Source organism: Mesoplodon bidens, assembly GCF_964165515.1.
Source record: "Mesoplodon bidens genome assembly, chromosome: X".
Classification (NCBI taxonomy): domain Eukaryota; kingdom Metazoa; phylum Chordata; class Mammalia; order Artiodactyla; family Ziphiidae; genus Mesoplodon; species Mesoplodon bidens.
In genome coordinates, this window is record NC_138163.1 from 127,813,240 (window position 1) to 127,829,285 (window position 16,046).

Genomic DNA, 16,046 nt, shown 5'->3' on the forward strand with positions numbered 1-16,046 from the left:
CAGGTAAACTTTGAAATCATTAGATTAGTTTATATCTCGGTAGGCTAAAACAAAGATACAAAAGCAATATAATATTTGAATTTAAAAATCTCTTAAATTGTGTTTCTTTTAAACTAGGTAACATTGTTTAACAAAATTAACAGAACACGAGTTTCCATTTTTCTTACATACCACTGGTCTTAACTAGTTAAGACTATAACTTCATGCACACATTAGTATGCTTTTTTGCCCCATTTCAAAGGTATTGTAATCTCATCAGTTAAATCCGATTAAATAATATTACTATCTAAATAAAAGTGTCTTGTAAAGTCAGCAAGCAGAGAAAATTAGTACATATGCAATACACATATGCAAAAGAAACATCTAGCACAGCTTTAATTTCATAGCCTATCTTTATATCACTTATAGACTCTATATATAAAGATGTATATGTTCACTAATAAAAAATACTACCTATACTGGAAGAAAACGTTCATAAAAACCAGAACGGACTTTTTCCATACATTATAAAAGTCAGTCCAGTGAGTCCCATGCCACTGCTAACAAAAGAGGTCCCCGCTCCCATGGAGGCCTTGTGATGTGGCCTGTGCTGACATGAAACTGTCCCTTTAACTCCAGATGAGACCACAGACAGGTCTGGCTCTCACCTGAGTTATCTGCAGAGTCTTCAAATTCCACGAGGAAAGAGTACCCGTTATTCCAGACGCGGAGGCAGGTGGTCGGGTCGTAAGAGATGGTGAGCGGTTTTAAGCCAGGATCGTAGACACTGTCCCTCCACCGGATGTTGATGGGCGACTGGCGCTCACCCCCCGGGACCAGGTCCACGCTCTCCCAGAGGGGGTGCACTAGGAGAAAGCACATCGGGGGCTGTCCTCGAGATGACACTAGCTGGAATCCCATTGGGGGGATGATCTGGTCCCATGTAAGCGTGTATGCCGGGTTCACCTCTTATGTGAGCCAGCTGTGAGGATTAGGCAGCCATCCTGCAAAGCCTGGGTAGAATGTTAGCATTGCTAAGGTCCCTGGAGGCCTGTCACATGAATCGCTATGACACTGTGTATTAAGGTGCACACGCACACTCTGTCCCACACGGGTGCTGATGACATCACTGACGGTGGTTTTTCTACCAAAGAGTCAAGCGCCAGGTCTTTGTGGCAAGTCCATGATAAATCTCAGGAAACTTCTTATAACAAAGAAAGAGCTATCCACACACGATGGATAGAACCCACATGTATAATTCGGGTGGTCCAGCTCTCTGCCCTTTAGAATCGGCACGGATGGGCAGAACCAAGACCAACAGGAAAGCTGGACAAAATATGAATCAAGATGAATCAATCATTACCAACGACCCTCTGCACCTCACCCCACACTGAGAATGAGTCTGAGGACTGCAGAAGGTGACAAGGCAGCTGCTGCCCAGTCAAATCGGCCTGTGCATGGCAGGGTCACTGGCACTCCCCTTGTCCTAAACAACAAGCTTGCCTCTGGTTTCCTCTTACAGAGGAGACGGTGAGACGGTTCTCTTCCTGAGATAGCTGCCCAAAGCAGGCTCTTAACCTTGGATTTTTTGGTGCAGGTGCCCCAGCAGCATAGACACAGAGCGCTCCAAGGCAGTTTCTGGACCAGTGGTTCTCAAAGGAGGGAGCGATTCTGACCCCGGGGGACATTTGGCGATGTGTCTGGAGACACTCTCGGTGGTCAAAACTGGAGGAGGGTGCTACTGACATCTAGTGGCTAGAGGCCGGGGATGCAGCTAAACATCCTACGTATATAGGCTGGGCTTTGACAGGAAAGAATTACGTGGCCCCAAATATCATTAATGCCAAGGTTGAGAAATCTTGGTCTAGAGCAAAAAGCAATAGGCAAACTCAGGGCATTCCCTTTTTTTTCCCCCCGCTCATTTTTTTTTCATATAATGCGGTAATCTCATCTCTAGAGAGGTCTGAAGCCAACGTTTTGGGTTTTCTCCCTTAGTGTAAAATAACTTCTGAACAACAAGAACTTACTCTAGAGAAGGAGGACTTTCTGTTTCAGAAATCGAAAATGAAAAATGCATATGAATTGGTACAATAGTCATATTGTTATCAGATGAGAATGCAAATTCCTTGCAGGGAGGAGCCATACGTCCCTCCCTTTTTTTTGTGCCCTGTAGCGCCCTACTGGGTATATGCCCTTTGAGTACTGATTATCCAAATGCTATTGTTGGGATAAAAAGCTGTATTTGATTAATTTTTTTAAATCGTTTTTTTATTAATTTTTATTGGCGTATGGTTGCTTTACAATGTTGTGTTAGCCTCCACTGCACAACACAATGAATCAGCCGTACTGATTCATTTTTAATTTGATATTTTAAAACTTCCAGAAACCCCGGGAACAGCCATGATTCAGTCTTAAAGCTGCCCGCCGGCACAAAGAAACCTGACAACATTCTCTGCTCTGAGATGCTCAGACTGAGGCTGAGGGTGTGAGCATTCACACCCTTCAAAACCAGCTCGTGCAGGTCTCCTAAGGAGACTAGGGGAGAAGGGAAGAAGGAGCAGATCCCTAAGACGATGCCCTCTTTCACCCAAATCGTCCCCCACTTCATTCAGGAAATGGCCCAGGGTCTACTCTCTCACCCACACAAACACCAGCCCAAGGAAACTGGGCCTGTTCCTTCAGCTGCTCTTTTATGGTCATAACGCTCCTGTCACTTTTTATGCCCCTCGGTTCACAAGTTCAGCTTCCAGGTTTTCTCTCCCCCACCCACCTCCTCCTCTAGGAACCCAGAGCATCCCCCCACCAGGGAGCCCTTGGTCACTGTCCCCTTCGTGAAGCCAGCTTTTGCCCAGGGCTCGTTTTGCTAAAGATAATTTCACATTTTTGTTCTCTCCTCCCTTCCTCTTCCTCCATTTTAACAAAATACAGATTAAAATGATTTCTTGGTTGGTTACTCAGACTTCCCCTCAAAGTCAGAAGGTGATTACGTGTTCTGACTAACGGAGCCTGCGTTTCCAGCTTCTTCTCGTGTGGGGAGAATGAAATAAACAGAGTGATTCTGTCAGCCATGGTTTAAGGGCACGACGTCACACTGTCACACTGTCGTTAGGAAGGTGTCATTAACAAAAGCCCTTTAGATTCCATATGGTCGGCTTGGCTTTAGTTCTTGTTTACATGACTGGTCCTGTCTTTGATTTACTTCGCGCTGGTGGGTACAGGGAAGGGGTGTCTTTTAGCCTTTGAAATGTGGAAAGCTCATTCCTGCCTTAGCCCCTCAGTTCCAGCTCCTTCTCCTCCTCAGAAGTCAGTTTCCCCTCATTGAGTTTCGGGCTGGCTCCTATTATATTTAGATATTGGGCTTGTCACTTCCTCAGTGAAATTTTCTCTGACTACCCTCTTATAATATGATCCTCTCTTCTTATTTTTTAATGATAGCACTCTGATCTTTTCCTTCACAACATTTATTACGCAGGTGTAGTCATAATGATATGCATATGAAGGGTAACACAATATGCTGCTGTAGGAGAGTAAAAATAATTTTCCCTCAACCTTCTAGGTCCTTACCTGAGACCTCCCCGTAATCAAAAGACAGATGAACAGGAGAAAAAAAAATTAATTACCTACTTACTGATTGGAGCCCCCACAAAGATATGGGACTCAAAAGGCAGGTGGGCGGTTGTGGCTTAAATACTATCGTGAGCTAAGGACTGGGATGGGTCTGGGCCTTCCGAGGGGAGGAAGGAATTCCACAGGAAGGTGAGAAAAGGAAATATATCCTAAACGAAGTTTAAAGAAAGTTCTCTCAGGTGAAAAAGTGATCTCTGGTAATAGCTCTCTTCCTGGTGCAGACCCCCTTTCTAATGTAAGTGTACCTTGCAAAAAAACTGGTAATTTATACTCTGTTTCCAGAGCTTCTCTTGTGTCTGCAGTGTCTCAAAATAATCGGCTCAAAATAATCCATAGGTCAGAGAGGCATATTTTGGGGTGGTGAAAGAGAGCCGAATATGCCACCCCCAAATATGTCTCTTCGACATAAGGATTATTTTGAGCTGATTATTTTGAGAAACAGCAGACACAGGAGAAGCTCTGGTAACAGAGTGGAAGTTACCTGTTTGTAAGGGAAATTTACATTTACAGCGGAAATCTCCATTTGTAAGGGTGTCTTCCTGTCTGTATCTGGAAGAGGAGGATGACTAAATCACCAGAAACTCATCAGTGGAGAATGCAGGACTTAGATCTGCATAACAGCCTTACCCTTGTTCAGTGTGCTTTTCCTGGTCACCTCCAATAATGCCCCTTCCCCAGCATCTTCTTTTCTTTTTAGCTGGAGCGGGTATTGAAGGTGGTATCTAGGGCCACCTAGAGCAGTTACTGTTTTCCTGGGTCTCTCCCGTGTCATCAAGGAGGTATACATGTTATTAAAGTCCTGTTTGCTTTTCTCCTGTTAATCTGCCTTATTACAGAGGTCTCAGCCAGGAACCTAGAAGGGTAGAGGGAAAATTCGTTCTCCTCCCCTGCACAAATACGCTTAACTATCTGCCTCCCCCAGTTCTGCTGTCCAGAACTGAGCTGCCTTTCAGTCACTTGCGCATTGAGCGTATGAGATAAAGAGCATTGCTGGGAAGGGTACATTCTTTTATCTTTACTTCCTATTACCCTGCTCATCATCACATTATTTTTCCTTTAATCATCCTTCAAATTTGTCTCTTCCTTGCCTTGCCCGAGACCACCAGCCTAGTTTAGGCCTCTCCGCCCCACACTTCATACCACATCTCTTGGTTGTTTCTCCTCTCTCACTTCTCTCTACTCCATCTTCCCAAACTGGTCCTGACATCTTCTCCAACCACTCTGATCTTTCCTTCTTCAGAAGTCACACTGCACTCACTCTCAAACCATTTAGCACCCAACCATTCCTCATGTAATGTGTATTTGCTTTATCTGCTCAAAGGGTCTGTGTCCTACACTTCTTCTACAGCCCAGGGCTGAACTTGGTACCAGGTACAAAGGAGGCACTGAATACTCCAAACAAGTCCATGCCAAGGCTCTCTACCCTTCCCTCACACTCACAGTCTCTCCAACCAGGCAAGCAGGTTTACCCCAGAACACCTGTGTTCAGGAGCTCGCCTCTGCCTGTTTCTCTCTCATTTCTTAAAACCCTACCAGGCTCTCAAGGTCAGTTCAAGCCCCTTCCCTAACAACCCCACACTATATCAAGCATCCCTTCATCTGCTGTTACTCTCTGAACCTGCACTGTCTAATATGGTAGCCACTCGCCCTGTGTCGCTAGTTTAAATTGAGATGTGCTGTAAAACACCTAGGGACTTTGAAGACTTAATACAAAACAAATAATGTAAAATAGTTCATTTATAATTCTTATATTCACTTCATGTTAAAGTGACAAGATATATTTTGGATATACTGGGTTAAATAAAATATATTAGTAAAGTTAATTTCCCCTCTATACTATATTTCACCTATATATTTGATATATTAGTAGAATTAATTTCACAAATGAATAAAATTTATTTCTTCTTTTTTCCCCCCAAGTTGTTTGTTTGTTTTGTTTTTGGCCGCGCAGCAGGGCATGTGGGACCTTAGTTCCCGACTTGGGATCGAACCCGCGCCCCCTGCAGTGGAAGCGTGGAGTCTTAACCACTGGACCACCAGGAAAGTCCCTTTCCCCCAGTTTTATTGAGATGTAATTGACATACTATTTGTTGTTTTTTAAATGTGGTTATCGGAAAATATAGACTTGCCTATATGGCTCGTATCTGTGGCTCACATCATTTATCTACTGGACATTATTGCTCTATACCCTCGTTAGCCTTTTCTCCTATGCCTTGCCCTGTACTGTCCTTTTTCATGAGATGGGCTATTTCCTCGTCAAATTGAACACCATCCTAGCAGGCCTAGGGCTTATTGCAGTGATGGGATACACAGGGACCCTCCATGTGATTTTGTTGGGGATGGTCACAGAATCACAAATTGCCTTGTTAGAGCATCAGGGTTGTAAAAGGCACTTTCATGCTGAGCCCAGGTAACCACAGCGTCACATGCAGTTACCAGTGCAGGAGACTAAGGCCCACGTTTCCTGGTGGTCATTTCAGGGCTATTTGTTAGTTCCTTGTAGCTGCAGATACTCCTGAGGTCGTTAATTAAATCCAAAGGGCTCTTAATCGGTCCATTGTTTCTCAAGATTATCTAACTGTTAATGAAAAGACTCAGTCTGGGGCATCCTGAGTCTGGATTATCTGGCGATTATCAGAGTTCTTTGTGAAGACATTGTAAAATAAGCTTTTTTTCTTTTTTAAAAAAAATTATTTATTTTAATTTTTGGCTGCATTGGGTCTTCGTTGCTGAGCGCAGCCTTTCTCTAGTTGCAGTGAGCGGGGGCTACTCTTCGTTGTGGTGCATGGGCTTCTCATGGCGGTGGCTTCTCTTGTTGCGGAGCACGGGCTCTAGGCGCACAGGCTTCAGTAGTTGTGGCACGCGGGCTCAGTAGTTGTGGCTCACATGCTCTAGAGCGCAGGCTCAGTAGTTGTGGTGCACGGGCTTAGTTGCTCTGCGGCAAGTGGGATCTTCCCGGACCAGAGCTCGAACCCGTGTCCCCTGCATTGGCAGGCAGATTCTTAACCACTGTGCCACCAGGGAAGCCCAAAACAAGCTTTTTAATACTCTTATTCTCCAGGCTTTGTATCCTTCAAAATTAATTGAAGAAATAACCGAACAACTTTCTAACACTGTTCAGTTATTATTAGATCAGTGCTGTAAAATAGAACTTTCTCTGATGATGGAAATGGCCAGTATGGTAAGTGCTAGGCATTTGTGGCTATAAAATTTTAATGAATTTTAATTTACTTGTGAATACCCATGTGGGTTTAGTGCCTACCTTTTATACAGTACCATTCTATTCCAATGTATCCTAAACATAAATTTCTCTTCCTTCTAAAATGAGAGATCATGAACAACATGAATCATTGGAATAATAGCAATTAATAAATATGTACCATTCCATTCTAGATGATATTCTTTATATTTCATTCAATTAAGAATTAACATTATTACATTTATTTTCTTATGGTCTAAGGTCTCATGCTTAATTTTTTTTTTTTTTTTTTTTTTTTTTTTTTTTTTTTTTGCGGTAGGCGGGCCTCTCACTGTTGTGGCCTCTCCCCTTGCAGAGCACAGGCTCCGGACGCGCAGGCTCAGCAGCCATGGCTCACGGGCCCAGCCGCTCCGCGGCATGTGGGATCCTCCCAGACCGGGGCACGAACCCGTGTCCCCTGCATCGGCAGGCGGACTCTCAACCACTGCGCCACCAGGGAAGCCCTCATGCTTAATTTTTAAAAGACTTTATTATTTAAGGTACAGTGATTTCCTATATAGTGCCCATGCTCACACGTGCATAGCCTCCCCCATTATCAACATCCCACGTCAGAGTGCTACTTTTATTGCAATTGACAAACCTACACTGACACATCAGAATCACCCAAAGTCCATAGTTTACATTGTGGTTCACTCTTGGTGTTGTACATTCTGTGGGTTTGGACAAATGTATAATGACATGTATCATTCATTATGGTATCATACAGAGTAGTTTCACTGCCCTAAAAATCCTCTGTGCTCTGGCTGTTCATCCCTCCCTCCTCCCAATCCTTAGCAACCACTGATCTTTTTACTGTCTCCATAATTTTGCTTTTCCAGAATGTCATGTAGTTGGGATTATACAGTATGTAGCCTTCTCAGATTGGCTTCTTTCACTTAGTATATGCATTTAAGTTGTCTCCATGTTTTTTCATGGTTTGATAGCTTTCTTATTAGTGTTGAATAATATTCCAGTGTTTGGATGTACCACTATTTATTTATCCATTCACATACTGAAGGACATCTTGGCTGCTTCCAGTTTTGGCAATTATGAATAAAGCTGCTATAAACATCTATGTGCAGGTTTTTGTGTGGACATGTTTTCAACAAGTTTGGGTAGATACCAAGGAGTATTGATGGATGCATTGTATGGTAAGAGTGTATTTAGTTTTGAAAGAAACTACCAAACTGTCTTCCAAAGTGGCTGTGCCATTTTACATTCCCACCAGCAGTAAATGAGAGTTCCTGTTGCTCCATATCCTTGTCAGCATTTGATGTTGTCAGTGTTCTGGATTTTGGCCATTCTAATAGGTGTGTTTTGATGTCTCATGATTATTTAACTTGGATTTTGCTGATGATATATGATGTGGAGCATCTTTTCATATGCTTATTTGCCATCTGTATGTCTTCTTTGATGAGGTGTCTGTTAAGGTCTTTGATCCTTTTTTTTTTTTTTTCCCCCGTATGCAGGCCTCTCACCGTTGTGGCCTCTCCCGTTGCGGAGCACAGGCTCCGGACGCGCAGGCCCAGCCGCCATGGCCCATGGGCCCAGACGCTCCGCGGCATGCGGGATCCTCCCGTACCAGGGCACGAACCCGTGTCCCCTGCATCGGCAGGCGGACTCTCAACCACTGCGCCACCAGGGAAGCCCTGATCCATTTTTTAATTGGATTTTCTTACTGTTGAGTTTTGTTTTCCGATCTACTCTAACCCTGAATTTTTTTTATGTGACAATTAGGCTCAATTTCAGTAAATGATACATGAAGTGAAATTAATTTTTTCATCTTGGGTAACGGGTATAGGATTTTATCTTTATTTTATCATATTACCAGTCCGCAGGGTTAGGACTGTCAACATTTACTGTGTGCAACTTGAGATCACAGCAAACAGCAGTTTAAGTTGACACCAGGGATTACCTGGGGAGGGGGACAGTGAAGGCAGGGCACCGGGCACAGGCCCCAGTGAAATGCTGCTTCTAAACTCGCCACAGCCTCCTCCTTCAGTCACTCCCTACTTGGCTCCCGGATCCTAAAAATGGTCAGACATCTGAGGGAGGTGCTGAGCATATGACAGTGGTGAAGGTGGTGATGATGATAACAATTATGGTACTAGAGGTAGCTGCGAACACCAAGTTCTCACTGTGTGGCAGACGCTAGCTAAGGACTTTGAACATTATCTTTTCTAACCCTCAGCAATTTTGGGTCATCCTTGGTCATGAGTGTATACTGGGGTACTGAGCTTCCAGAAGCAATGAGTATTGTCCTGACAGCTAAACAGATGAGGAACCAGGATATACAAATAGGACATGCTCAGTGGCCCAGGACAGCAAAGACCAAGTATTATCCTTGGTGAAACAAGGAGGGACAGTATAAACACCAGAAGCAAACCCAAACCATGTCTGTCATCTGTATGTCTTAGTAACCTACAAACAAGAACATCTGATGTGGGAAATTAATCAAGGGAAGCCCCTCATCCCTAAGTCACTACCACTTTTTGTTTTTGTCAGCACCGAAAGGAGCAAACTAATCTATCTTTTTTTTTTTTTTGGCTGTGCCACGCGGCTTATAAGACTTTAGTTCCCCAGCCAGGGATGGAACCCTGGCCCTCAGCAGTGAAAGTGTGGAGTCCTAACCACTGAACTGCCAGGGAATTCCCTAGGAGCAAACTATTCTAAAGACATGAGCATACTGGATTTTAGACCCTTAACTTTCAACTTTCTGTTAAAAACAATTTCTGTTAGTAACTAGACACATATGACTACTTTTTTCCATTTTAAGCCTTAGACCGCAAAGTGCCAGTGTTGAGAATAAGCCAGTCCGGGTAGGATGTGGGCCTGATGGTAGGAAGCCGCACCCAGCAACCAGAAATTTATTATGACTCAGACCAGTTCAGTTTAATGAGAACACAGTCAATATCGGAGGAAACAAAATAAACTTAACAGTAAAAATATATTTATGAAGCAGTTTCAAGGCAATAGATTTAGCTAGATTAGCATTACTAATAAATTCCTTTTTTAACATGCAAAATAGGGTCAAAGAGAGTAAACCCAAGGAGGAAAAGTTGAGAAAGCTAGAATCTGGAAGCAAACCAACCCTGGAAAACGCTGTGTGAATTCACTGTGAATGGTGGAAAATATATAACTATTTAGCAGATACGCTTAACCATTTCCTTAAACTCATGTGTCCACCAACACACACATTATCCTCTCCGATCATCTCAGGGTTCTGTACCAGGGTTACTTGGCCCCCCAGGGGACACTTAGGGATGCCATGCAGCATCTGCAGTGCACAGTCCACCCCGACAGCACAGGACGGCCCACGCCGTGGTGTCAGGGAGGACCATCTGCTGCCTGACTTGATCTGCTGGGTTCACAGCGGAGCACACACTGGCGAGCTGGTCAGCTAGAAGCAACTCTTCTGCAATTGGTAACAAGGGACGGAATATTCCAGAGTATGAAGCTACTGAACTGCTTGCAAACATGAATATGCAAATTCCAGAATGTTCAGACTCACAGAAATAATTCGCAGTCCGTGGATCAATTTTAGTAAAAAGACAATTGCTAACAGAAAACAAAGAACAGGTTCAAAGTATCTGATACTTGGGACTTCTTTGACCTATTTCTGCATGACATCATTTTAACAAGTTAAAATTGGTGAAGAAAACACCTTTCCACACGGTACTGTGGTAATCATTTCACAGCACATACGTGTATCAAATCATCATGATGTACACCTTAGACTTAGGTCAGTTATATCTCAATAAAGCTAGGGGAGAAAAAGGCTTTCCATATTTGAACAAATAGAGAAATAATGGGTTATCCTCTGTAGCAGGGTAACTGAGGACATGGGAAAAGACGTGACCCAAGAATCGGCTCACCTGACAAGCTGGGTGCATGAGAATGTTTCAGGACTGCAAGCAGTACTGATTGCTCTGGGCACTGATCCACGCATGTCCTTGGTATAATTGGGAACATAAGAAAATAAGGAGGTGCATTGCTTAGATGTTCAAGGACGACACAGCCTGTGCTAAAAAGAACCTTTTTGTATTAGATAAAGCTTAAATAAATACGCCATAGTGGACTGAGGGCTTTGCTGTTTTGCCTGAGCGAACAACAGCCCTCTACCACTGTGCTTTAACGCATACATCTCGTGTGTTGGACTCATTTTCGTCCCTGACTGAACAACTGCAACATCCTCACAGTTCTCAAGGCATCTAATCCCAGTCTGGAATGCCACTGGCATCAGAGCTGCAAACACTCAACACACGTGACTGTTAGGAAACAACCAGGCTTCTGCTCTCTCCAGGCAGCCACGTACTCACAGGCTCGGTTCCGGGTTTTGTAAGTGCAGGTGTAGAGGCTGCAGGGCCTTGCTAGCATGGTGCTCGGAATCTGGAACCTTCTCCACAGTGCCTTGCATGGAGAGGCTTGAAGAATGACCCTCAGGCGACTCATCATCACCATCTTTAGCTTGAAGTCTTGATCAGCTCCAAAGTAACTCGCAGGAACCTAATAATCCAGAGGCAAAAGGAGGACAGAGGAGGAAAAGCCTTAAACAACAGAGGTGGCCCATCCTGTGGAAAACATCATTCAGATTATTAGTATGGGGGAGGGGGAGGCCAAATGAGAGTCAGTCGTTTATCCACTCTTATTCCTCAAACTCATTGGTCACCTCGTTGGCAGGGTCCTGATGACTGACTTAGGCACCTTGCCTTTCCCTTAGGGTTACTAAATGTTAGAGGTCCAGAGAAACGACCCTCTTCATCCACAAGAATGAAAAACTGTTTACAGTACGGTTTCTTAAATTAAAAAAACAAAAATTTACTCCCTGAAATCCAGGTTAATAGTCCAGTATGTTATTTATATATAAGGAGAAACCAAAGATTAAAGTTCCCTCCAGGGAGCCTGAATTAAAAAAAAAAAATCAATCTGCATCTGGATTGCTAAAAAAAAAAAGAAAAAAAAAAGATATATCCTGCCAAAATAGTCATGAGCAGTTTTGAAATCTAAGCTTAAATATAATCTGTGGCTCTTTGCCAGTTTTCTTTTTTATTAATTTAATTAATTTATTTTATTTTTATTTATTTTTGGCTGCATTGGGTCTTCGTTGCTGCACGCGGGCTTTCTCTAGTCTCAATGAGCGGGGCCTACTCTTCGTTGCGGTGTGCAGGCTTCTCATTGCGGAGCATGGGCTCTAGAGCACAGGCTTGGTAGCTGTGGCACACGGGCATAGTTGCTCCGCAGCATGTAGGATCTTCCCGGACCAGGGCTCGAACCCGTGTCCCCTGCATTGGCAGGCGGATTCTTAACCACTGCGCCACCAGGGAATCCCTCTTTGCCAGTTTTAGATGTAACACTCTGTTCCTTGATCATGGGGAAAATGGAGAAGGCTAATCCTGAACTAATCTACAAGTACATTCAATTTGAATATACATTTATGATTGCACTGATGGCCTCTCTACCCCCCTCCCCCCCACATGCTCACAGTGAAAATCTCTGAAGACGATGCTTTCCAAGGCATTCACTAGAGTGTTCTGAAATTATGGTAATATTAATTTTGAATGCTTCTTCCCCACCATACTCCTCCCACCCACCAATATTGCTTATCCACTTTTCCTGAAAACTCCTATCCCTATACCAAGTGAGTAACCAAGGTCAGAAATGAAAAAAAATTTTTTTTTGGATTATACATTCACTCCACTATAAATTTCAAACTCTTTAGAGTGATTACTTGAAATGCATTCAAACACTTGTTCAGGACACCGTGTGCCCTGGCCCTGCTGACCTCTCTGCCTTACGTCCACTTCACGCTCCTGCCTGCACACCAGCCACGTGGACTTTGGTTCTTCCAATTCCTGATGCTCCCTCTAGCCTCAGGGCTTATGCAGGTGCTCCTCCTTCCCTGGACCTCCCTGGTTAATTCCTATCCACCCTTTGATGATCACATCCAATATTACTTCCTAGAAGCCCCCCTTGATCGTGCCCTCTCTTGGTGAGCCCAGCGCCTTCTTCTTGGTCATGGTGCTTACTGCAGTTGAATTAAATAACTGATCACAAATCTACTTTGCATCTCCATCTCTCCAACATTGAAGCCCCATGGTAGTAGGGACCGTGTCTGTCTCCCTCATGACTGCATCTTTTAGGGACATGGCGCCTGGCACACGATGGCTGCTTGATGACTATTAGTGGAATGACCCAAGGAGGCTTCGTTGGTGATGGAGATGTTGATCCTAATTTCAAGAACTCAGAGCTATGAAGTGACTGCCACCATGTTCTCGGATGATATTAAGGGTTTTTCCTTTTCCTAGATGCCATCGTCACCCATTTGTAGGGTTATTTATACTTCTGAAACACTTTTAAATGCTAGTCCTTTAAGAGGCACGTCTCATAGCCCTATGCGTAAGACCTGAAGGACCCCCAAAATCCTGCCTGATCTGAAAGAGAGACCTTCCTGAATATGAACCTAACCTAGCCTCTCAGGTTGGGAATTCTGCCACTAAGCATCTTCACTTCAACATTTCTTTGCTCTAAACACTGTGTTGGGTGCTGGGATGTAGTAAAGATGAAGTAGATCATAAAAAGGAATGATGTTCTGGTACATGCTGTAATGTGCTGAACCTTAAAAACATAATGCTAAGTGAAAGAAGCCAGACAGAAAAGGTCACATGTGGTATGATTTCATTCGTGTGAAATATCAGAACAGGGAAATCTATAGAGACAGAAAGCAGGGGTTGGGCAGAGGGGGAAATGGGGAGCAACTGATTAATGGGTATGGGGTTTTCTTTTAGGGTGATATAATTGTTTTGGAAGTAGACAGAGGTGGTGGTTACACAACATTGGGAATGTACTAAATGCCCCCGAATTGTACACTTTATAATGGCTAATTTTGGGAATTCCCTGGTGGTCCAGTGGTTAGGACTCCATACTTCCACTGGAGGGGGCCTGGGTTCAATCCCTGATCAGAGAACTGGGATCCTGCAGGCCATGTGGTGTGGCCAAAAACTTAAAGATAAAAAAAAAAAAAAAAGGCTAATTTTATGTTATGCAAGTTTTACCTCAATAAAATAATGCACATCATACAGGAAGGAAAACACACACCAAACCAGTTCTCAGCAGGTGTTGGTACCTCCTTGGAGTCCGCCTTTTCCTGCCAAAGGAGGCCTCTCAGCAATTTGGCCTTGACTGGGGTGCAAAGGCACCAAAAGGGAAACTGAGGGGACAAGAAGACATGTCACTTACTGACCTGAACTTTATTCATTCGTACTATCTTTCCAAGAAGGGTGTTAGATACCAAAAAAGCACATTATGGCCCCAAGCGGTGCTGAGCAAGGAGGCACACGTTCTCATTTCATCCTCCCTCTGTTGATATACTTCACTGCTATTAACAAGCCACGAACTAGCTCTTCTCCCTGTACTGCTGCCCTTGACACTGCTAGCTCTGAGCTGGAGGAGAGGAGGCTGCACCCAAGGGAAAGGAGAGAAAATCACACCTGAGATGTGTCCAGTGAAAGCAGGAAGCAGAGTTACTTCCTATCGCTACCCTGCAAGGCACAAGTAAGAACTCCAGACAGATCTCTTTATAGCTGGCTCTCCACAAGCCGTGTGCCCACACAAGTATTGTAACATGAAGCACAGTGTGGTGACAAGCCAGCCTTTCAGCCCAGGGCCATGCCCTCTTTTGTACACGTCACTTTGCCAATGAACGCACTGAACTAAGGGAGCGGGGATGCATGGTCGCCACATTAAAGGGGACTGATAGGGAGCTTGTGACTCCCAGGGAGGCTCCTCCCCTGCAGGCCTAACTCCCTACCTGGGGTCTTTAGGCCTGTGACACATAAAGTATGTCTGCATTGCCAAAAGTTGTTTGATATTTTCAAACGAAGTTAAAATCACTTTTGTTTATAGTTTTATGTGTGTTTGTATATATACATTTTTGGAGGGAGTACGTATGCCAAAATGTACCTTATTTAAGATATGCAAAGTCTGACACGATTTCAAATAGAGACTGGTAATGAACTTTCAAGATACTATCTTGATAGTGCCTTGAACCAAATGAGTATCTCATTTTCAAATATCTTAGTATTTGAAATATCATTAACTGAATTAACTGAGCAGCCTTAGAGAATGGACAATTGGCCACCTCAATTCAGAATCTATTTCTGCTTTTAAAAAATTTTTTATTTTGGAAAACTTCAAACTTATAGAAACAGTGAAAATGCTGTAATAAAACCACCTATGTACCTAATACTTCATTTCAACAATTATCTGTTGGTGGCTAAGCAAGTTTTATTTATGCCCCGCCCCCCACTTCCCCGCCCTGGATTATTTTGAAGCAAATCCGAGACATCTTAGAAACTTATCCATGATTTTATTTTCCATAGGAAAATATCCTCCAAATTCATAGTTTCTTCTCCATGAAAATTACCTGTATGAAATAGTCCTTGGTAATACTTTATTGACAGAATATGAAAACTATCAGGTTTTCAAACTTAAAAACATAGCACAGGGCTTCCCTGGTGGCGCAGTGGTTGAGGGTCCGCCTGCCGATGCAGGGGACATGGGTTCGTGCCCCGGTCCGGGAGGATCCCACGTGCCGCGGAGCGGCTGTGCCCGTGAGCCATGGCCGCTGAGCCTGCGTGTCCGGAGCCTGTGCTCCGCAACAGGAGAGGCCACAACAGTGAGGCCCGCGTACCGCAAAAAAAAAAAAAAAAAAAAACATAGCACAAAAGCCCAGTAACAGGATACTTTCCCAGTGCCTACCTATCCCTTAATGTAAACACTTCACTTCTCTCTTGATATCTCCACTCTAGTCTTGGATGAGTACTCAGGTTCAGAACCTTATGCTTCTAACTTTTATTTATTTATTTATTTGCGGTGCGCAGGCTTCTCATTGCAGTGGCTTCTCTTGTTGCAGAGCTCGGGCTCTAGGTGCGTGGGCTTCAGTAGTTGTGGCACGCAGGCTTCAGTAGTCGTGGCACGCGGGCTCTAGAGCACAGGCTCAGTATTTGTGGCGCACGGGCTTAGCTGCTCCGCGGCATGTGGGATCTTCCTGGACCAGGGCTCGAACCTGTGTCCCCTGCATTGGCGGGCGTATTCTTAACCACTGCACCACCAGGGAAGCCCTGTGCTTCTGACTTACAAGACTATGTCCAGCAAGAAACAGCACAGTTTATAATCGCAGATCAGCAGGGTAAAAGGATTATAT

At 44.0% G+C, this 16,046-nt stretch overlaps 2 protein-coding genes across 5 annotated transcripts in view; one reads left to right on the forward strand and one right to left on the reverse strand.

Moving 5' to 3' along the window:
* The window catches only part of CLTRN (collectrin, amino acid transport regulator), a 228,804-nt gene that overhangs the window by 19,176 nt on the left and 193,582 nt on the right, over positions 1-16,046 (forward strand). The window lies entirely within an intron of this gene.
* Positions 1-16,046, reverse strand: part of CA5B (carbonic anhydrase 5B) — a 39,436-nt gene that overhangs the window by 17,573 nt on the left and 5,817 nt on the right. For 3 of the 4 annotated variants that reach the window (XM_081221556.1, XM_081221554.1, XM_081221557.1), the window contains exons 2-3: positions 11,164-11,350; positions 648-845 (exon numbers count right to left, since the gene is read on the reverse strand). In XM_081221556.1, coding sequence (XP_081077682.1) covers positions 648-845; positions 11,164-11,305 — 340 coding nt within the window. In that variant the 5' untranslated portion in view covers positions 11,306-11,350. Of the gene's footprint in view, positions 1-647; positions 846-11,163; positions 11,416-16,046 lie in introns of all 4 variants that reach the window. The other variant, XM_081221555.1, reaches the window with a different exon arrangement.